Consider the following 23,762-nt stretch of genomic DNA (forward strand, 5'->3'; position numbering starts at 1 on the left):
AATCAGTAACAATCAGTGATTTCAGTAACCTGAATAAACCACAAAAACTTCCAAAGTCTAAGTTAATGATATAAACATTTGTTAAGGCCTGTATTACGACAGCCAGATAAATGTGTGGTTTAAATTTACATGGTAGATAGCACATTTACCCAGAAGTTGGGTTGAAAATGCATGCTACAACTTTTGTTTATATGCATTCTGGAGGAATATTCTCCAGTTTAGCTATGCCGAAAATGGAGTGGCAGATGAAGCTCTTATATGGGACTTAGCTCCTATCTTGGACTCAGCTGTAAGAATCAAGGCGGTTGCACATCGTAATGAATCTGCATCTGCATGATACCATATGAAAAATAAGTTATTATAATGTAATCTGTGTGCATTTATAAATTACATCCAACTTTTTGTCCAGCAAGCTAGCAAGTTGTTGCCACTACCTGTGTGACTTGAATGTAAGCAGTACATTGACAAGCTTGCTTGGTAGCCATCGTCAGTACGGTATCGTCTCTTGATGCTGCTACGCCATTGTTTACCAGTTTGAGTCTCATTGGCTGAATATTTTTTTACCATCCAAATGTTAGTCGACAAGGTACTAGAGGAGGCAGTATACAATTCCTAATCACTAGAGTGCGTGTCAAAAGTCTGGGTTCAATTCCAAACCTCTCCGGTAATGCTGGCCGAAAAAGACTTAAATGACACCCGAGTTCTGTACTGTGTTATTCACTTCACGGCAGGGCTTACATTAACATGGTCAGGAAGACAAAGAGATTCATTTACAAGTACCGAGCAAGATGGCTGTGCAGTTAGGGGATAATGGTTTCGAACATTACTGTCGGCAGCCCTGAAGATGGTTTTCCATGGGTTCCCATCTTCACAAGGCAAATGCTGGAGCTGTACCTTAATTAAGGCCATGGACTCTTCCTTCCCACTCCTAGCTCTTTCCTATCCCATCATCACCATAAGATCTGTCTGTGTCGGTGCAAGGTAAAGCAGATTGTAAAAAAAAAAAAAGGGGGGGGGGGAAAGAAATATTTACAAGTACAGGATAGAATCACGAAAATGAAATTGCGTGTTGGCCAGGTATTCCATACCTTTTTCCAAGTATATACTCCATGGGCAGGCTGCCCTGCAGATGAAAAAGATCAGTTCCTTATAGATCTAGAGGACCAAATAAAGGAAGACAACATCACAGTTATGGGAGACCTGAATGCCCAAATTGGGACAGATAGGCAAGACTGCGAAGACATCACAGACCTCCATGACAATGGTGGCAGAAACCAGGAAGGAGAAAACCTGATATACTTCTGTGCACAGAATAACCTGAGCATACAAAACTCTTCGATTCAGAAGAGAGACGGCCATAAAATCACACGCTACAGTTGCAATGGGAAGCAGAATGACAGTGATAGACTGTATAATACCTGATGGATGTGCTAGCCAGTTCATCACTGATGTTAAGGTTATTCCAAGTGATAGTTTCGAGGATGACCACTGGCTTTTGGTTGCACACATTGGGCACTTCCATCTGCAGAATGTCAAGTGCAAGAAAACGCCAAAGATAAAGACCTGGTTGCTAGGAGAAGATGGGAAAGATAGAAGAATACCAAAGGAAATTATCTCAGTCAAATTACCAAAAGAATGAAAAAAGAGGAGTAGAAGGAGAGTGGCTGTCATTTAAGAACACCCTGGTTTCAGAAGCTGAATCACTATGTGGAAAGACAAGTGCAATATGCAGAGAGAAAGAAACACCATTGTGGAATGAGAGGGTGAAAACTGCTGTGAAAGAGAGATGCAGCAAAGAAGAGGCTAGATAACGATGAACAGAAATCAGTCTACCAAGAAGGTGAACTTCAGTACCTGGCACAGGACTACAGGAACAAGAAACTATTTGTGAAGCAACTGATTAAAGAAGAAAAGGAAACGTGCTTCGACAAGTTCACTACCAGACTAACAGCAGACTATGAAAGTACACCTATGTTCATAAAAACCAGAACACCTTGATAGACTAGAGATAGGAAGTTCACATTCACAGGACATGTGCATTAGTATGTTCTGAAGAAAGGATTAGCATTTGAACCATGTCGGCCCTCAGGTTTAAGGTCCACATCGTTATCTCAGCGCACCACCGCCAACTGGTAAAATGTGCTTGTGGCTCTCATTGTCAGTATAAACTGAAGGTAATGGAACAGTGTGACTTGAGCAGACATGCAGGATACCTCGCAGACATATGCGAGAACCGTACCGTCAAATAAGTGAGTTTGAAAGAGGGCGCATTATTGTCATGAGAGGACGTGATGCATCCATCTGGGAAGTTGCTGCTCCTGTGGGACGAAGTATGTCGGCAGTGCAATGGGTGTGTACAGAATGGTTGACAGAAGGCCGTAGAACACTATGAGATGGGTCTGGTCACACCACACAGCCCCACCTTCCTGAGAAGATAGACACCTCATCCGAATGGCATTGCAGGACAGATTTGCATCCTCCTTGGCTCTGGTACAACAGTGTAACAGCCTACGCATCATACACTATCAGGAGTGACGGTCCGTCACTGTTTATTATGGTCTGGGTTACTGGCGCATTGTCCACTTCTCCGCGTACCATTGACTAATGTGCATAAAGATGCTAGACTGCAGTGGTGTATGGAACGATGTCTTTGGGAACAGGAATGGCAGCAGATAGTATTTTCAGACGAATCCAGGTTCTGTTTGTTTGAAAATGATGACTGCATTTTGGTTCGCCGCAGACAGGGGGAGAGGCATTACATTGACTGCATTCACACAAGACTTACAGTGCCAATTCAAGGTCTTATGGTGTGGGTTGCTATTGGGTACAACCGCAAATCACACTTGGTGCCTGTCCAGGGCACTGTGACCAGTTTGACCTACGTGATGATGATGATGATGATGATGATGATAAGTACAGTATCTCCCATATAAACTAAAACTGTCCAAGGGGCGCTTTTACTCACCGATTCGTAAGCTGCAATATTGGAGGCACGTGCTTAGTTCTTGACCTTGCAAGCAGTATGCACACGTTTGACCTCGCAAGCATCAGTCACCAGTCTGAATCTCAGTTGTTAACATGGTGAGACAGTTATCATCGCAACACCATATTTTCGTAAGTAAAAGTTATTTTAAATACAAGTCAGTTCGATGGGTATGCGATGCATTTTTTCAGCAATTTCCTGGTGAAGTGCCACCTCCCGATTTCGCGTCGGTTGCTCTACCAATTGAGCTATGGTGGCCTTGGCCATCTTTGTTCTGTTTGAAAGGATCTGAGCTACAGGTCTGGCACTGCTGCTAGCACACTGTAGAGTGCGTTTAAGTCGCCCGTTGTGGGGCGTGTCAATGAATATTGAATTTTTACGACCGCATTGTAATCGAAACAGACTTTCAACGTATTAGGTCGTGTTACGTACATGTAGTACGTGTTGAAGAGATGTTAAGCACAGAGTCACTTAATTGTAAATAAATTTGAAACTACTGGCTCAGGGCTCAATAAAAAACACGCGTGCATACAAACAGTTTTAACAGAGGAAAAGCTAGATGTCATTGATGCAAATCTTGAACGGTCACGGAATAAATCACTCACAAAATTAGCACAAGTAGGGGTTTCGGTTTCTTCTTCACCTAACTCATAACACTTGTCCATCCACTTCCTGCAAAGTTATTGGGAGTTGATGTCTGATGTCACTGTAGTTTCAGTACACTTTCCCTCTTCCCACCATTGTCTGAAACTATAATTAATTTGCTGGCATACACTTTGGTTCCTGGTTTATTGTGTAATAGTAAATATGCTAACTGTGTGTTCCTTTCCAATACTTATGTTTTTATATTTTGTGTGTATATGAAGGAACCTCCCCCCTCACGTATAATGGAGCGCCTGCAACATGAGGCTGTTGGAAACGTGATCTCTAAGCGTGCTTATGAGCTGAGGAATCGCCAACAAGTTATGCATTTGCAGACTGTGGTGAATAATGTTGTTGAGGCTGAATTTCCAAAGTTTAAGAAGATGGCTGAAAGTAAAGGTATGTTAAATTGTGAAAACTTCATTTAAATTAGAATCAAAATATATTAGTGATGTGCCATGATTACCAGCAAAATTAGAGTAGTGCTAATCACTTACACTCTTAAAATGATCTCATCTATACGTATACTGTATATAAAGTAACTTGTCCTGACTGACTGACTGACTGACTGACTGACTGACTGACTGACTGACTGACTGACTGACTCATCATCACCGAGCCAAAACTAATAGACATAATGAAATGAAATTTTGAGGATACATTTATAGTACAACGTAGGTGCTCGCTAAGGGAGGATTTTTGGATATTCCGTCGCTAAGGGGGTGAAAAGGGGGGTGAAATTTTTGAATGAGTGTATCTATATCTTAAAACTTCAAACGTTTACAGATGTAAAATAATGGTATTTAGAATCTTCTTTAAAAATAAGGAAATACGTATTTTTTGTTTTTGGAAAATCCCAATAGGAGGGGTGGAAAGGGGTGAAAAAGGGGTTGAATGCCTTTAATGTGGATACTTATATCTCAAAAACTAAAGATGTTACAGACGCCAAAGTTAGTATTTAGAATCTCCTTTAAAAATAATGAAACACATATTATTTGTTTTCGGAAAGTTCACTTAAGGCGGAAGAGGGATGGAAAGAAATGAAGAAGAAAAAGTTGAATTATTTTTATGAGTATACATTTATCTCAAAAACTGAAGGTGTTACAGATGTACAGACATGAAAACTGATATTTGGTATCTCCTTTAAAAATAATGAAACACGTATTTTTTTTTTGTGTTCGGAAAATCCAGTTAAGGGGATGAAAGGAATTGGAAAAGAGGGTTAATTTTTAAAATGAGCACCGGTATAACTGCATTATATGACAAAAACTTAACATGTTAAAGACAAGAAACTTGGTATTTGGAAAGTCCTCTAAAAATACAGGAACATGTACCTTTTTGTTTTTGGAGAAGGCACTTAACAGGGGGTGAAAAGAAATGATAAATAGTTGAATTCTTTTTATGAGGATACTTATATCTTAAAAACTGAAGGTGTTAAAGACGTGAAAATTTGTATTTGGAATCTCCCTTAAAAATAAAGGAATGCCTTTTTTTGGACGGGCGGGGGAATATCAACTTAAAGGGCTGGGTTGAAAAATGAGATGAATTACTTTTATGAGGATACTTATATCTCAAAAACTGAAGATGTTACAGACGTGGAAATTAGTATTTGGAATCGCCTTTAAAATAAGGAAACAAGCATTTGTTTTTTCGGAAAATCGACATAAGGGGTGTGGGGTTGAAAATAAGTAAATAAGGAGTTGAAATACGTTTATGAGGATACTTTATCTTAAAAACTGAAGCTGTTACAGACGTTAAGGTTCCTATTTTGAACTTCGTTTCAAAATAAAGAAACACGTATTTTTGTTTTCGGTAAGGCGGAAGAGGGATGGAAAGAAGTGAAGAAGAAAAAGTTGAATTATTTTTATGAGTATACATTTATATCAAAAACTGAAAGTGTTACAGGCGTACAGACATGAAGACTGGCATTTGGAATCTTCTTTAAAAATAATGAAACGCGTATTTTTTTTTGTTTTCGGAAAATCCAATTAAGGAGCTGAAAATAATAGAAAAAGCGGGTGAATTTTTAATGGGTACCAGTATATCTACACTATATGTCACCAGGCGAGTTGGCCGTGCGGTTAGAGGCGCGCGGCTGTGAGCTTGCATCCGGGAGATAGTGGGTTCGAATCCCAGCGTCGGCAGCCCTGAAGATGGTTTTCCATGGTTTCCCATTTTCACACCGGGCAAATGCTGGGGTTGTACCTTATCAAAGCCACCGCTGCTTCCTTCCAACTCCTAGGCCTTTCCTATCCCATCGTCGCCATAAGACCTATGTGCTTCGGTGCGACGTAAAGCCAATAACAAGGAAAACACTATATGTCAATAAATTTAACATGTTGTATGTATGTTTAGTCCGTCAGCGATTCCGCTGGTGGGATCCTCAACAGCTCTGCCATCAGCTGTCATAGATGGCATAGGCATCACTGAAGAGGCGTACTAGGGAAATGAGGAGTGAGGTAGTTTCCCGTTGCTTTCCTCACCGAGCCAGAGTTGCTATTACATATCAGTCTGCCAAGCCCACTGAAATGCATACACCAACCAACCCTATGAGCAACATTTTCACACTATTCATAGCAGGGACTGGCCGCATAAGGATTGGCATTACTAGCATCGCTCATACCTCAGTTACTTTCATATTGTCAAAGCCAAGGGTAAGACAGAGACAGATTTATGAAAGTAACAAAATTGCTGTAGCTTATACCAGGAGACATAGTGCACTGTAAACACTAGGTCCTGCCAGCAAAGGCATAAATTTAACATGTTAGAGACAAGAAACTTGATATTTGGAAAGTCCCTTAAATATACAGGAACATGTACCATTTTGTTTTCGGAAAAGGCACTTACGGGGGTGAAACGAAGTGTAAAATAGTTGAATTATATTTATGAGGATACTACCCTTATATCTTAAAAACTGAAGATGTTACAGACGTGAACATTTGTATTTGGAATCTTCTTTCAGTGTAAAGAAATACATGTTCTTTTGCCTTAGGAAATCCACATGAGGGGAGTGAATGAACTGAAAAATTACTTGAATTCTTTGTTTAAGGATACTTATATTTCAAAAGCTAAAGCTGTTAAAGACGTGAAAATTTGTATTTGGAATCTCCTTTAAAAATAAAAGTAACACGCAAATTTGGGGAAGGGGAAGTCAACTTAACGGATAGGGAAAGGAGGGGGGGGGGGGGTTTGAGAAAGGAGTTGAATTACCTTTATGAGGATACTTATAACTCCAAAACTAAGATGCCACAGACGTGAAAAATTAGTATTTGGAAACTCCTTTAAAAATAAAGAAACACGCATTGGTTTTTTTTTTTCGGAAAATCGACATAAGGGTTGTGGGGTTGAAAATAAGTGAATAAGAAGTTGAAATATGTTTATGAGGATACTTCATCTTAAAAACTGAAGCTGTTATGCACGTGAAAGTTGGAGTTTTGAATTTCCTTTCAAAATAAAGAAACGCGTATTTTTTGTATTCGGAAAGTCCACTTAAGGCTGGAGAGGGTGGAAGGAATTCAAGAAGAAGGATTTGATTTATTTTTATGATTATATATTTATCTCAAAAACTGAATGGGTTACAGACGTACAGACAAGGAAACTGGTATTTGGAATCTCCTTTAAAAATAATGAAACACGTATTTTTTGTTTTCGAAAAATCCAGTTACGTGACTGAAAAGAATTGGAAAAGCTGGTGAATTTTTAAAATGAGTACCGGTATATCTACATTATATGCCAAAAACTTAACGTGCTAGAGACAGGAAACTTGGTGTTTGGAAAGTCCTTTAACGATACATGAATATGTACCTTTTTGTTTTCGGAGAAGGCACTTAACGGGGGGTGAAAAGGAGTGAAAAATAGTTTAATTACAGTATTTTTATGGGGATACTTATATATTAAAAACAGAAGATATTACAGACGTGAAATTTGGTATTTGGAATCTCCTTTAAAAATAAAGAAACATGTATTTTTGTTTTCGGAAAATACACTTAGATGGGGGTGGGGGGTGGGGGAAGGACTGATCAAGGGGTTGAATCCTCTTTATGGGGATACTTATGTATATATCAAAAACTGAAGATGTTACAATTGTGGGAATAGGTATTTGGAATCTCCTTTAAAATAAAGAAACATTATTTATTTCTTCGAATTGACAGAAATCTGTTTCTCACATGTACAGTTCTATGTCGCATTGTCGTCTTAGCCCCAAAAGGTAATACCACAGACATGGTTTACAAAGAATTTCTTGGGTAAATGAAACTCAGTTTTTGGGCGAGTTCTTATACTTTAGTAATTTTCAGATAATGTCTTAAAACAATGCCGAGGAATGATTACTTTGATCAAATTACTAAATCCACGCGAGCGAAGCCGCGGGTAATTGCTGGTAGAAAATAAAATTACCTCACCCTGATGGACTGAGGTATAGTTCGTGAATTGTAAGGAGTCGATTACTTACATGCTGGCCCCGTGGTGTAGGGTTAGCATGCCTGACTTACCCGGAGGCCCCTGGTTCGATTCCTGGCCAGGACAGGGAATTTTCCGTGGATCTGAGGATTGGTTCGAGGTGTACTCAGCCTTCATGATTAGAATTGAGGAGCTATTGACGGTGAAATAGCGGCCCCAGTCAAGAAAGCCAAGAATAACGGCCGAGAGGATTCGTCGTGCTGACCACACAACCTCATAATCTGCAGGCCTTCGGGCTGAGCAGCGGTCGCTTGGTAGGCCAAGGCCCTACAGGGCTATAGTGCTATGGGGTTGGGTTAAGTTAGATTACTTACATATTTTTGACAGTTGTGATGATAGTATGTATTGAAGCATGCCACTGTGTTTTATAACAGTGATATGGTGTACATGTACATTTATGAAAGCTATCTTTTAAATGATTGTATTTTGGCCCTCTAAGAGGCTGTTGCGATTATAGACCGGATGGTGGGTGGCAGCATGATATCAGATGCATCATGATTGGTGTACCTTTAGGGTAGGAGCATAATATGCTTTACTGTTGAGACACATTATGCTTGTCTTTTTGGTGTTTTTGGAGGACTTTTTAATAATTGTATGGCCTCAGCTACCGTGTGCAGACATTTCAATTCGATGTCATCTGGCTGTCTGCTCGTCAATATCGATGTTCCGTCTTACTCTAGGCATACTAGATGGCAGACCGAGTAAACCGAAACTCTTGTGGGCGTCTATGGCTGAGATTTAATGAATTTTGTCGGGTAAACACCAAATGTGTCAAGCTGTTTTTGGAGGATAAAACTGCCATTCACCTGACAGGAAGGCAGCTGAATAGAATTGATTAGAATAATTATATTGTCACTAAACAACGTACAGTTTTAATTGACAAAGTCAGCCTCATAATAGAATAATTGAATTCTTTATATACGTTTAGTGACTTATGCAACAAGCCTATAATTGCATTTCTTCTTCTTCTTCTTTTATGACCACATAGGATCACTTTAGTCAGTCCGTCGTTCAGGTCTCTTTGAAGGGATTGTTCGGGCTTTGCGGTCCTCCCAGAACTTCTTCAGACGCTCCAATTTTCGTGATCTTTCCTCAGTTGAAAATATGCATGTTGTTGGTTTGTTTTGTGTAAGGGTAAAGCTGAGGTTTGTATTCTTGAGTTTTGTATTCAATTTTATCTTATTTGTGGTGTCTTCTGTTGTAAGGCCTATTTCCTTCAGATCCTCTCCTACCTCTCTGATCCATTTACCTCCTGTTGTGGTATTTGTTGAGACGAGATTATGTTGTACTAGTTGTTTCAGAAGTCTCGAATCCTGCATCCTCATATGTCCAAAGAATTCCAGTCTCCTCTTACACATAGTATCTGTAATGGGTTCTAGCTCTTTGTACACGACTTTGTTAGGTATTAACCGCCACTGTCCATCTTTCTGGTATTTTTTGTTGATGCAGGTTTTTCCAATCCTCCTTTCAATTTTCTGAAGTCTGTCAGTCTTTGATTGTTTATTCAGGTGAAAAAGTGTTTCTGCTGCATATGTAGCTTCCGGTTTTATAACTGTGTTGTAGTGTTTTATTTTTGCATTTATTGATAGACATTTCTTTTTGTGGATATCCCATGTTAATTTTTGTGCTTTAGCTAATCTATTTGTTCTTGTTTGGATTGAGATTTTTTTAATTTAGGTTATGTGTTATTACTTCTCCAAGATATTTAAATTGAGTTACTATTTCGATTTTATTACCATTTATGGTAACCTCATTTAGTTGTGTTGGTTTTTGGGGTATAATTTCTGTTTTTTCAAATGATATTTTGAGGCCAATTTTATTTGCAATGTTTTGAAGTTCTGATATCTGGGTTTTTGCTTCTTTTATTTCCACTGCTAATAATGTTAAATTGTCAGCAAAACCCAGGCAATTTGTTTTAATTTTTTGGCCAATCTTCATTTTGGGGGCACATTTCCTAAACCATTCCCTCAGTACCATTTCTAGAGCACAATTAAATAATAGTGGTGAGAGCCCATCTCCCTGCCGTAGTCCAGTTTTAATTTCAAATGTCTCTGATGTTTCACCCCTAAACTTCACTTTTGATTTGGTGTTAGTGAGAGTCAATTTTATCATGTTTATTAATTTGGGGTGTAGTCCATGGTATCTTAAAATTTTAAAAAGAGATTCTCTATGGATGCAATCGTAAGCTTTCTTGAAATCAACAAATGTTATCAGCATATCTCTGTTTCTTCTCCTGTTATAGTCCATTATCAACTTAAGACTCATGATCTGATCAGGACAGCTCCTCCAGGGTCTGAAACCTCCTTGATATTCTCCTAGTTCTTTCTCAAGTTGTAAACTTATCCTATTAAGGATGATTATGGAAAACATTTTGTATTTTATGTCTAGGAGCGAGATTCCCCTGTAGTTATTAGGGTCGGTTTTGTCTCCTTTTTTGTGCAGTGGGTGAATGAGGGCTGTTGTCCAGTGATCTAGTAGTTCTTCTTTAATCCAGATAAAGACAAGTTGTCGATGGAGGGCAACTTTTGCTGATGTTCCTGCATATTTCCAGATTTCCGCAAAGGTCTGATCTTCTCCTGGCGCTTTGTAGTTTTTTAATTTATTCAGAGCTTGGTAGACTTCCTTTATTGTGGGGGGATTGATGTTCTCTGGTGGTGTTTTTATCAGGGTGTTGGTGTCCAAATGAAGGAGTTCTGTAGGCTCCTAACAATTTAAAAGCTTGTTGAAATATTTAGCCAGAATTTCTGCATTGTCTTTATTGTTATGAGCCAGCTTAGCATTTTCATCCTTCATCAGTAGGGTCGGGGTTCATATTTTTGGAGCTGCTTTCTGAAGGTTCTGTAGTAATCCCTTGATTGAGTTTTATTGAATTGTTCTTCAATTAACTGCAGTGTGTCCTTATGATGTTGTCTTTTTATTCTTCTTAAGACTTGGGTAGTTTCTTTTCTCTTTTTTACTAGATTTTGATAGGATATTTATGTTTTTTGGGATTGATGTAATAGCCTTGCCTGATGTCTTTTCTTCACTGTTTCATCACATTCACTGTTCAACCATTGGTGTTTTATAGGTGGTTTAATTGGAGCCAGGTCTTGTGCAATTTGTTTAAGGTTGTGTACTAAGTCTTCAAGTTTATCTGTGATTTTTATTTTTTCAGTTGCTTTCTGGTAATTTTTGTTGTTGATTAGTTGGGTAGGATCTATTTTTCTTTTAGTTCTAAAGGCTTGCTTTTGCTGACACGTCTGGGGAGTGAGTTTAATTTTAACTACTTAGTGATCTGAACCTGTGTCTATTCCTCAGAGGACTTTGACATTATAGATCTCTTTGTGGTGGTATTTGTCCATGCAGATGTGATCCAGTTGCCATTCTCCTTTAGTGTAGTCAGGGTGTTTCCATGTTTTGAGTTTTTGAGGTTTCCTCTGAAAACTTGTAGATTTGAGATTAAATTATGGTTTCTACACAGGTCAACTAGTCTCTCTCCATTTTTATGTGTTTTCTTGTGTGCTGGCCATTTTCCAATGATGTCACGGTATTTTCTTTCTCTGCCTAGTTGAGCGTTGAAGTCGCCTATTAATAATTTTACATGGTGTTTGGGGATGTTATCTATGGTCTGGTCCAACAGGTCCCAGAATTCTTCTATTTCCTCATTGTCTTTTGAGGAGTTGTTTTTATCATTAGTGGGAGCATGGGCATTTATTATAGTATAGATTTTATTAGATGCCTTTAAGGTGAGCGTTGAGTCGTGGAGACTGTGATTTGAATTCTTGGACTGAGTTTATTATTTTAAGGCTGGCCAAAAATCCTGTTCCAAATTGTGGGACATTCTTCATCACTCTCTTCCCGGGTATACCTTTATAAAGTCTGTACCCTTGAGATTCCAAGGCATCCTGGTCAGTGTTTCTAATTTCCTGTAATCCCATGATAATTGCATTTATTAAGATGCAAGTATGTTTTATCATTTTCAGATGAGCATCTTAATAACCATTATAGGCAATGCATTTGTTAAACCATAATTAAATACTTTAACTTTCTACAATAAATCTATGTGTATGCACTTTGTTCTTCCAATTGTTATTTCATGTTCCAAGTGCAACACCGTGTGTATATCCTACCATCTACGAGTACTTTGATAAAATCTAAAAACAAAAATTATTTACAAGAAATGCCTTGTAACAAGATGTTTATTGTATCAGAAATTACAAAATGAACCAGAATAGAAGGATATAGTTTTTTTGAAACACTGTGTGCAGATACACACTCACTAGTTTTCAATTATTGCAATGGATGGCATGCACAATTTTATTGTAGTTCAACTCGTGGCCTGCACAGGGCTTTTACTTCAAAGTCAAGACACATTAAAACAATGGAAATGAACTCAGTTTATTATAAAATTTATATGAACAGAAATTATTTTATTTTAAATACAGGTGGTTGATTTTGGAGTTTGTGAAATTTTTCTGGGGAATGGAGTATTTAAAGTTGGGTTAATGTTTGAGTGCCATGTTTATCAATTTAGGATTGTTCCGCATATGATATTAATGTAAGCAAAATTATCACAAAAATAAATTATTTATTATCACCACCTATTCAATACATGCCACGTGTTAGGTGGTTGAAATTTACATAATACTATATAAACTTCTCAGGGACATGTTTCACCCGTTCTTAAGGGCATCATCAGCCTGTAGGCAACCTTAAGGTCAAATGTCTGAAACCTTGTCTATCCATACATGGTTTACAATTAAAGTTCCTTTACACATTAAAGATCTCTTAAAATTAATATGCTACAGTGATACTATAAAAAGATAGGTAGATCTGACTGAACCAGCAGCTCCTGCCTGACTCTTTACGAACAATATCGCTTTCTAAGGCTAATAATCACATCAACAAGAAAAATTATTCACACATGACTGTTCGTAAACGCCAAAGACACAATCTCACAATTAAGTAGTAGCCTCAACTTGGAATTTTGACACTGCTTCACGCGACAGAAAACATACGATCGTATATTTTTATAATTACAATATTTTAATAACAACACTCAGTCTTATCCAATTCACTTTTAAACATCCAGCTGTTGTTTATAATTAATTTGACATTGATTTTTATCACAATCAGGTACATTGAACATTTGGGTCAAATTTATCCAAGGAAGATTAAACTCTTTACTCAAGACTGTTGCTATCCCAATGGTCTTCAAGTTATTATGAAGAGGATCCATTTTAGCTTTGGACTTTTTTAGAATCTTAGAATGAACAGTACCAATAAGTTTTTAATTTTCATGCATACAAAATACTATTCATTCTCGATACTCACAGTGTGTAATGTGGCATCTTTTTATAGTATAGTTGTAGTGTGTTAAAGTTTTTAATTTTCCTGTGTACAAGATACCATCAATTCCCGATACTTATAGTGTGTAATGTGGCATTTTTTTAATAGTATAATTGTAGCATATTAATTTTAAGAGGTCTTTAACCCATTTGTTCTCAAATTATTTTAGTTTTTATCTTTTTGATAGTTCATTATGCTTTTGCTCATAGAGGATCTGAAAACTGCAGTCATTGTGTTAAAATTATCTTACGAAATTTCTAAGTACCTTTTTCCGCATGTTCCATTAATGGAACAGCGGGCGTGAACAGATAGGGTGTTTCTTCAACAACGAATTTTGCATTTACGTGAGTTTTCATGCATTTGCATTTATTGGCCTTCAATTGAAGACTAAATAAAATAAAAACGCACTTTATTTACAACTTAAATACAGGAAATATTGTAATCAACATGGAAACTAAGAAACAAACAAGCTCTGCGGTCTTCAGTAAGGAAGGTTCACGTGATAAGCAGTCTACTACAGAGGTGAAGTCTTTTCTCTTCATTCTGCTTTTAGTCTTTGTCTCACATGCCATGAAATGCTGCAAAATAGTTGACCTGAAGTGCTATGCTACATTTTGTGCACATTTTTGTAGTGTTTTCCTTATACTGTGCGCATCTGGAAGCAACTGCATGATTGTTTTTTTTGTGGTCAAAACACACTTCATTTGAAACTCTTTTGTTTACTGGGCAGACCTGCTTTGGTGATCGGTCTAAGGAAATTCTCGAACTATATTTTTTTAGATATGGTACAGCCACCCTCGTAGTAAATGCCAGAAATCAAGTGGTTGATCTTTATACTTTCTGGAAGAGCAATAAATCAACCAAGCATTATTTGCAGACACATTTAGAGGAAATGCAAACAATGGCCAGTACCATTTCTTCATCCTTATGGAGACTAATGACCCCAACATTTTTGTTGATGCGATCAACACCACCCATGTCCATGTTGTAGTTCACTGTTGTTGCTGGCTGAGGAACATCACTTTTTCTCTTGAGTGATCTGTTCCACCTCTCTGCTGTTCCAAGAGGACTAACTCTCCTCCCTGAGTCGAGGCTACGGTAACAGTATTATTGTCATTGTACTGGATAAGTCTAATCCCACCTTCAGCATCGGTTAACTAATGATGTGATCCTCTTCCCCTCTCGGGTAACTCTTTAGCATTCATCAGCTGAACTCCCCCTAACCTGTTTTGACGAACTGTTTCCGTACAATTATGTCCATTTTTCTAATAATAATGTTATTGGCTTTACATCCCACTAACTACTTTTACGATTTTCGAAGACACCAAGGTGCCAGAATTTAGTCCTGCGGGAGTTCTTTTACATGCTACTAAATCTACCGACACGAGGCTGACGTATTTGAGCACCTTCAAATACCACCAGACTGAGCCAGGATCAAACTTGCCAAGTTGGGTTCAGAAGGCCGGCGGCATTCAGCCTAGCTTGTCCATTTTTCTGGAGTTCCTCCAAAAGTTTTTTTTTTTGTTAGTTGTTTTACATCGCACCGACACAGATAGGTCTTATGGCGATGATGGGACAGGGAAGGGCTAGGAGTGGGAAGGAAGCGGCCGTGGCCTTAATTAAGGTACAGCCCCAGCATTTGCCTGGTGTGAAAATGGGAAACCACGGAAAACCATTTTCAGGGCTGCCGACAGTAGGGTTCGAACCTACTATCTCCTGAATACTGGACACTGGCCGCACTTAAGCGACTGCAGCTATCGAGCTCGGTCCTCCAAAAGTTTGATTGAGGTGAAATATAGTTGACGTCCTTCGGTGATAATGATACCATGTCCAGAACTGCGGATCTACCTATACCGCCTCCAATATCAAGCCTTGTGTTTCCTGTACTGGCTCCTTGACATGGATTTGAACTGCGTAAGTCAACTGAATGGACACACTTTTCATCCGATTTAGCCTGTTCTCTGTTACACTCATCCAAACCTAAATGTATATCTACAGTTACTAGGTCTGTGATTCTCTATGCAGTTGCCTCCGCATGACAACGGAACTCGTTGCCCGATAACTTATCAATATCTTGAGCACCTTCATCTCCACTATCTTTACGTGACCCTAAGTAATTCTCTGGCCGCCCAATAAACACATCTGTGTCCATAATGGCAGCTTCAGTCTCCATTTCATTCCGACATTCTTGTATCTCATGAACTGAGAGTCTAGAGTGAAACAGAAAAGAATAGTGTGAATTCCAATATTTCTGGATGACAAAATTAGGAAGAATTTTATAACAAATCTAAACATCAATAGTACTCATGTCCTCAGTGCCAACAGTGGAACAAGCTAGCAATGATAAACCCCATGTCATCCAAAAATGGAACATGACATTATTACAGCTCAGGAAAGTTATTAACAACTTGAGTAATATAGTTTTATGTTATGTTCGGTTAACTACAACTCTAGTCTTTCTATATCCACAACTACATTGACGAGAATGTGTTTCATGTTTACGAAGCTAGCAAAAAGCAAAAATTTACTCCTTGGACGCTGCTGATATGGAAGCCATGTTTAAAAGCATACATCTGCAAAAAAAAAAAAAAAAAACCAGCTGAGAAACACTTGATTATCGTTAAACGCAACATAATCTTGCTAACTCAAATGATGTGAAGTAAAATATTCCTTCAAAATTATGCAATGTACCTACATAACAGCTTTTAAGAAATATTCCATTTTTGGAACAGCGGGAACAAATGGGTTAATGTCTAAAGGAACTTTCATTGTAAACGATGTATGGATAGACAAGGTTTCAGACATTTGACCTTGAGGTTGCCTACAAGCTGATGATGCCCTTAAGAAGGAGCGAAACATGTCCCTGAGAAGTTTATATAGTATTATGTAAATTTCAACCACCTAACACGTGGCATGTATTGAATAGGTGATGATAATAAATAAATTATTTTTGTGATAATTTTGCTTATAGTCAGTTTCAATACGGACCAATCATGAGAGTTGTCACTTGCAATATGATATTAATGTCAGATGTGGTTAGTTGGAAATCGATAGTTGCAATAACAACAGTACTTTAATGAATGGCCCTATCATAATGTACGGTAGTATGTCATTATGATACAGTTATGTCATATGTTGTAATTAGCTTATTGCAGTGTGGTTGAACAATAATAAATTTGTTTCTTCTCTATATGAAATTGCGATTTGAGGAAAGGATGTGAGAGGAATCCAACAACAGTCTGATGCAGTGAATGAGAAGTTAGAAGAATGGAGAATGTGAACTGGTATGGAGAAAAGCGAGACAGATGTGATGAAAAGATGGGAGAGAGAAGAGAAATGAGCATTAGAATGTATCATTTATGGAGAGCTTCAAGTTCTTATGCCTGTTGTTTTGAAAAGATTTAGCAAGGTTTGATAGCATTTTGTTTTAAAATGAAGAAAAGGCAAACAGCAGTTTTTCTAGGACTGGCAGTGGGATATATTCTTAAAAAAGAAGAGAAATACCCTTTCCAAGAATAATTTACATGAGGAAAAGATTAATGTGCTTACCTTCAAAATAATATTTGCAATGTATTTAATGCCATAATATCATTTGCAGATGTTATTATATGTTGCATTTACTCACATGAATTGAATAAAAATGATAACAATGCAGTGGAAATTCATACGTTATTACATGAAAACATATCAGGAATAATTCCATAATAATAATAATAATAATAATAATAATAATAATAATAATAATAATAATAATAATAATAATAACAACAACAATAACAACTGCCATCACAACCACCATACATACATACATACATACATACATATATACATACATACATACATACATACATACATACATACATACATACATACATGCATCTTCATTATAGACTGTTTGCCTTTCAGCATTCAGTCTGCAAGTCTCTGTGATTTTACTAAACTCTGCCACAATCCTCTATTTGAGGCCTGATTTACTTCTGTACCTTGTCTGTAAATCATTAGAATCAGAGTCTAACCATCGTCGTCTTGGTCTCCCTCTGCTTCTCGTATCATCCATGACCGAGTCCATTATTCTCCTAGGTAACCTGTCCTCTTTCATTTGCCTCACATGACCCCCAACACCAAAGCTGGTTCATGCATACAGCCTCGTTAGTCAAGTTCATTCCTAACTTAGCCTTTATCTCCTTATTCCAAGTACCCTCCTGCCATTGCTCCCACCTGTTTGTACCACCACTCATTCTCGCTACATTCATGTCTGTTCTAATTTGTGAATAAGATATCCCAAGTCCACCCAGCTTTCACGCCCATACATCAAAGTTGGTCTGAAGGTAGACCGGTGTAAAGATAGTTCCATTCCAAGGTTGACTTCTTACAGAATACTGTTGATCGTAACTGCAAACTCTCTGCATTAGCCTTGTGGTTCCTTGATTCAATCTCATTCACTCTACTACCATCCTGGGAGAACACACATCCTAAATACTTGAAATAATCCATGTGTTCCAGTTTTGTATTTCCAACCTGACATTCAATTCTCTTAGGTTTCTTACCTACCGACTTCACTTTACTTTTGGAAAGGCTAATTTTCTTATCATACTCATTGCACCTATTTTCAAGTTCCATGGTATTACTTTTTAAAGGTACAATCCATGGTATTAGACTGCAGACTTTCTGCACAATCTGCCATTAAGACCAAGTCGTCCGCATAAGGCCAAACTGCTGACTACAGTATATTTCCACTTAACTGAATCCGTACCAGCCACTTTATAACTTTCAGTAGATGATCCATGTAAACTATGAACAACAAAAGTGAAAGATTACAGCCTTTTCCAATCCCTGTAAGTACGTTGAACCAGTGAATCATCACTTCTCACTGCAGCCCAATTGTAAACATGGATACCTTTGATAGCTTTTAATAATCTACCCTTAATCCCTTAGTCCCCCAGTACGGCTAACATTTTTTTCCTCGGTACTCTGTCATATGCCTTCTCTAGCTCAACGAAACACAAACATAACTCTCTATTCCTGTCGTAGCATTGTCAGGTGCCTGGCGTATACTGCACATCGGATCCTGACAGCCCATATCTGGTCTGAAACACACTGGTATTCATCCAACTTACTCTCGGTCACTGATCGCACCCTCCCTTCCAAAATGCCAGTGAACATCTTGCCTGGTATACTGATCAAGGAAATACCTTGATAATTGTTACAATCCTCCATGTTCCCTTGTTTATAGATAGGTGTAATTACTGCTTTTGTACAATCAGAAGGTACCTTACTAACATTCCATGCTAATCTTTGTAATTGCCCTATGAAGCCATTTCATCCCTTCCTTCCCACTACATGTCACCATTCCTGGTCTAATTTCATCTGTTCGTGCTGCCTTATGGTAGCGGAGTTTATTTACCATCCTTTTCACTTCCTCAAGTATCATTTCACCAGCATATCCTCCTCCCCATGAGCTTGGATGTTTGTGACATTTCCAGAAACATTTCCTTTTACTTTGAGAAAATTTTCTAAGTATTCCTTCCACCAGTCCGGTGATTCCCTGGGATCTATTATTAGTTCACCTGACTTACCAAAAACACTGTTCATTTTCCTTTTCCATCCCTTTCTAAGATTCTTGATCACTGTCCAGAGGTCTCTCTGCTGTTTGATTTAGCCTTTCCAGGTTATTACTGAAATCTTCCTAAGACTTCTTGGATTCAACAATTATGTGTTTTGTTCTGTTCCCTTCATCTACGTACAATTCCCAGTCTGAATCAGTCCTTGTTTGGAGTCATTTTTGATATGCCTTCCTTTTATGTTTACAAGCTATCCTCACTTCATTATTCCACCAAGATGTTCATTTTCCCCCATTTTTTCACACAGTTGTTCCGAGGCATTCCCTTGCTGTTTCTACTAGAGCATCCCTGTATGCCACCTATTCTCTTTGTATATCCTGAACCTTTTTTCTGTATATTGTTTGGAACTTTCCACTGATCATATCCATGTACTTCTGTCTAATTTCCTGAGACATGTCCTCTGCTGACTCAGCCAATTCTACTTTCTTTCTTTCTTCCACAAGCGCTTTTGATATTGATAGCGCTGGGCTGAGTGACTCAGACAGTTGAGTGCTGGCTTTCTGACTCTAACTTGGCTGGTTCGATCCTGGCTCAGTCCGGTGGTATTTGAAGGTGCTCAAATACATCAGCCTCGTGTCGGTAGATTTACTGGCACGTAAAAGAACTCATGCAGGACAACATTCCGGCACCTCAGCTTCTCCGAAAATCATAAAAGTAGTTAGTGGGACATAAAGCAAAATAACATTATTATTGATATTGATGGCTCCCAATCAAATTCCATTTCGTACGCCAAGTTGTTTCAAAGGAGTCCCTCACCTGTCAAATGGAAGTGAGACTGCATTACTCCCATAGGCCCAAGGCTTACTTAAAACATTCTGAAATAATAACATGCGAAGATCGTCGTAATGCGAACCTTGGTGATAGAATGCAAACACAGCCGGGCTGAGTGGCTCAGACGGTTTAGGCGCTGGCTTTCTGACCCCAACTTGGCAGGTTCGATCCTGGCTCAGTCCGGTGGTATTTGAAGGTGCTCAAATACGTCATCCTCGTGTCAGTAGATTTACAGGCATTTAAAAACTCCTGTGGGACTAAATTCCGCTGCCTCGGCGTCTCCGAAAACCGTAAAAGTAGTTAGTGGGACGTAAAGCAAATAACATTATTATTAGAATGCAAACATTGGTGATCGTGTTTACTGATATGTTACCATACGGTAATAAACATAAAAGCTGTCAACTTCCTTGAGAGATTTTTCTTGCAATCTCCTTGTTCATGGTTTTCTGTTTTCTTCCTTTTATTATGCTACTCTGCAGAGCCCATTGAATGTAGGTGGGGATGTCGCTAATCCATAGCAATTACTACACACACAACATCCCTCGGTTGTGAAGGCGAAGACATTTTTGTTTTTTGATTCCCGGGAATCCCAGCATACCTAGGGTCCTAGCACGCACCGTTAATACTCAAATTCCATTGGTCAATTCTGTCAAAGACTTGGCAATTCTTTGACTGATTAGAACCTGTTATAATTCACTTTCGAGACTTTTGAAGACTTCTCAACTATTGTTTGCAATTTGACATGTAAACATTTGAAATATTGAAAATTCTTGTGAAGTCTTGAATTTGACAAAAATTTTATAGTGTACAATGGGCTTTTAAAAGTGAATTAAGAGAGAATTCAAGATTTGATATGGGAATTAACTGGAGGATATTATAGGTGTTTACTGTCCCAGAATTTGCAACTCCTATGGAACAAGGATATATAAAAAACAAGGATAAAGAAATATTATGTAAGGTAAATCTCTGACGACTTGTGGAGCTTTGATATAGACAGTGATGAGAATCAGCGAATATTGAGTACAAGCTGTATAAATGGAATTTCTGATAATTGTGTTTCAGAAGACATAGACAAAAATAAATATGTGTGGTAAAGAAATAGAGGTTGATAAAAGCTGAGATGTCTTGAACATGTTAAAGGAATGAAAACAGATGAAAGAATAGATTGAAGATGCTCCAGATAACAATTGATGGACCTGGTTAAGAACAATATTAGGCAGTGTGACCTGGACTGAGATGCAATGTTGGAAGAGAAGTGGAGGAAAAGAAAAGAGTAAAATGAGGAGAAGCCATATTTACCATAACCTGCCACACATGGATAAAGGTAAATGATGAAAATTATGATAGTCCGGCTCCTTGGCTGAATGGTCAGCGTAGTGACCTACTGTTCAAAGGGCCAGAGGTTTGATTCCCAGCTGGGCTAGAGATTTTAATTACGTATGGTTTATATCTCTGACATGAGGACTGGATGTTTGTGCTCATCTTAATACACTTTTCTTGATCTACACACAACTACCAACCACCTCAGAAACACACAATAGTGAATACATCCCTCCACATAGGGTAGGCATCAGGAAGGGCATCCAGCCATAAAACTGGACCAAATTCACTGCAGTTATAACCCCAATATGTCAGAAAAATGTCGGGAAGAAGAAGAAGAGTACTTAACACATTCACTCCAATATCCAACCATGGTCGGATTAGGTTTCATTTGTGTAAAATACTGTATCCGAACTTAGTCGGTTTTGAATTCTCGCCAACTTTTTACGTTCAAATGTACATTAGATGACACAGTATATAATTTTGCCAGTAGATAGTGGGCAGACGAACATTTACTACAGCTTGGGATAATTTCCTGCACTGTGGGATGTGTGATCTAATTAAACATATGCCAGTTCCGATGTCTCTGAAGTGCGCAGCTGTAATTCAAGTGGCGCTAAGTAATAGTCATGGCAAGTAAAAAATCATACTAGATCATCTTGTGAAGGTATGTAGAAATTTACTGATTTTTAGGTTTTATAGTATAAGAGTGGTACTAAGTTAAAACAGTTTGTTACATGTTACCTACGAGGGAAGTACCCCGGCTCGAACGGCTAAAACCGACAGAAAGTGGGCTTAAAGTATACAGTTGTACCTATGTTAATAGCTATCAAGACCATTCATCTGTAAAAGTACGTGTTCGGTCGCCAGCGCCATCTGACAGTCAGCGCACAGGCCGCGCTGCATTGGAGCTGTACACGCAATGCCTGTTAGTCAGTTGCAGTGTGTCGTAGTATAGTGCACACACAAACGTCCGACATGAGTACGTGGAAGCTAACCAACCCTTTGAATGTTGTGAAGTTGCTGCGTGAAAAGGTACACTGACGCTGCACACTGGATAGTGAAGATGTAAGTGGAGTGGAGGATGGGCCATTTGCATGCATGTTATATGGTATCATAACACAGAAATACAATGGATCTGCAACAGAACTACATAATGACAAATTCAAGCGTGGGCTCTGGAGGCCGCTAGAGCAGTTTCTCTGGACAATTTTAAAGCATCGTTGCAATTTGTCACGGCCTTCAAAGACGAATATAATATTTCATCCAGACATATCACTATGTTCATGGCTCGCAAAGAGATTGAAGAAGAACATGTTTATTATACAAACAGCAGAAACATTTGTGGCAGATGTGAACATGTCTATTCTAGACAGGAATATAATGAAGGAATGCGTGTGGAATTGTGATCAGAGCCAATTTTTTTTTTATGAACTAACGTCTTCTGCAACTCTTTCAAACAGAGGGGAAAAATCAACAGTTGGTCTGGTACAGTCTGTGCATAGTTCTACACATAGTTACACATTTGATGTGGCTGTGTCCATGAATGGCAAATTAGCGAACGAGCTTTACATTTGTCTGCAGGAAAAGAATGGAACATTGCAAAGAAACTGACAGCAATGTGTCCTCGTATCATCCATGTTTAAGGGAGTAAAAGTGGCAAAATGACTAAAGCCCATATGAAGAGCTTATTTTATTCTGTCCTCGCTGAACATGTTGGCCATTCCTGGTCAGGACACAAGGACTACAGCGTCATTGAAGAATGTTTTCCAAATAAAGATGTTACATTAAAGATATTGCCACCAAAGACAACCAAATACTGTCAGCCTCTGGTTGTATAATTTTTAGGCAATACAAGCTCTATGTCAGACGTCTTGTTGATTTTGTACGCTTGCAAATGGTTACCACGCAGGCCACATGATCGTTACTTCATCATCCGTCTTCACTTCGTCATCTACAACCAACTATCTGCACTGAGATACAGACCTATGTTAACATACGCATGGCAACGGGCAATGATGTGGATGTTCTTGTTGCTTCGTTTGATAATGTGATCAGATAAAAAATTAGATGTATGGCTTTTCAGGCGTTTGCTCTATTCACCAGCATTTCGTCTTAGGTCTGACACTAGACTCGTCAGACTGGGATGTGTCAGACCCTACCCACTGATGCTGGGGTGTATGCAGGTGAACTTATCAGAAGCCTTTTATGAGGCACAGTCCCTCCATGATAATGTGATCACCATGGCATTTGAGTTTGGACTATTGCAATGCAGGAACATTGTAAATAATGTAGTATGTCTACATGTTGCCCTCGTTAAGTGTGCATACTGTTCCGTTCCGCTGTGTTTTAATCACTTCATTGAAACTCCACATTTACACTTCGACATCGAATAAAGGACAACACAGTATCTTGTATTGTGGGAAAGATGACTATGTCAACACGGTACTGCATCTTTAAGAGTTCTTGTTGCAAGCAGGTGTTCAACCTTTTGTCAGATGATACTGCACCATATCTGTTTCTTGTTACTATAATGGTCCGAAGTGCCTGTTGCACGGCAGTTTCTGCTGCGAATTGTGTTTCTGCAATCTTTGTACGCCGTAACATCCAAACATTGATTGTACACTAATGCGGGCTTT

The 23,762-nt window shown here is 38.5% G+C and overlaps 1 protein-coding gene across 3 annotated transcripts in view; it reads left to right on the forward strand.

The window, feature by feature from the left end:
• LOC136863408 (RUS family member 1) overlaps positions 1–23,762 on the forward strand; it is a 192,804-nt gene that overhangs the window by 140,078 nt on the left and 28,964 nt on the right. For all 3 annotated transcript variants that reach the window (XM_067139818.2, XM_067139819.2, XM_067139820.2), the window contains one exon: positions 3,850–4,024. In XM_067139818.2, coding sequence (XP_066995919.2) covers positions 3,850–4,024 — 175 coding nt within the window. The remainder of the gene's footprint in view (positions 1–3,849; positions 4,025–23,762) is intronic.

The sequence above is a fragment of the Anabrus simplex genome, chromosome 2 (assembly GCF_040414725.1).
Source record: "Anabrus simplex isolate iqAnaSimp1 chromosome 2, ASM4041472v1, whole genome shotgun sequence".
Lineage (NCBI taxonomy): Eukaryota > Metazoa > Arthropoda > Insecta > Orthoptera > Tettigoniidae > Anabrus > Anabrus simplex.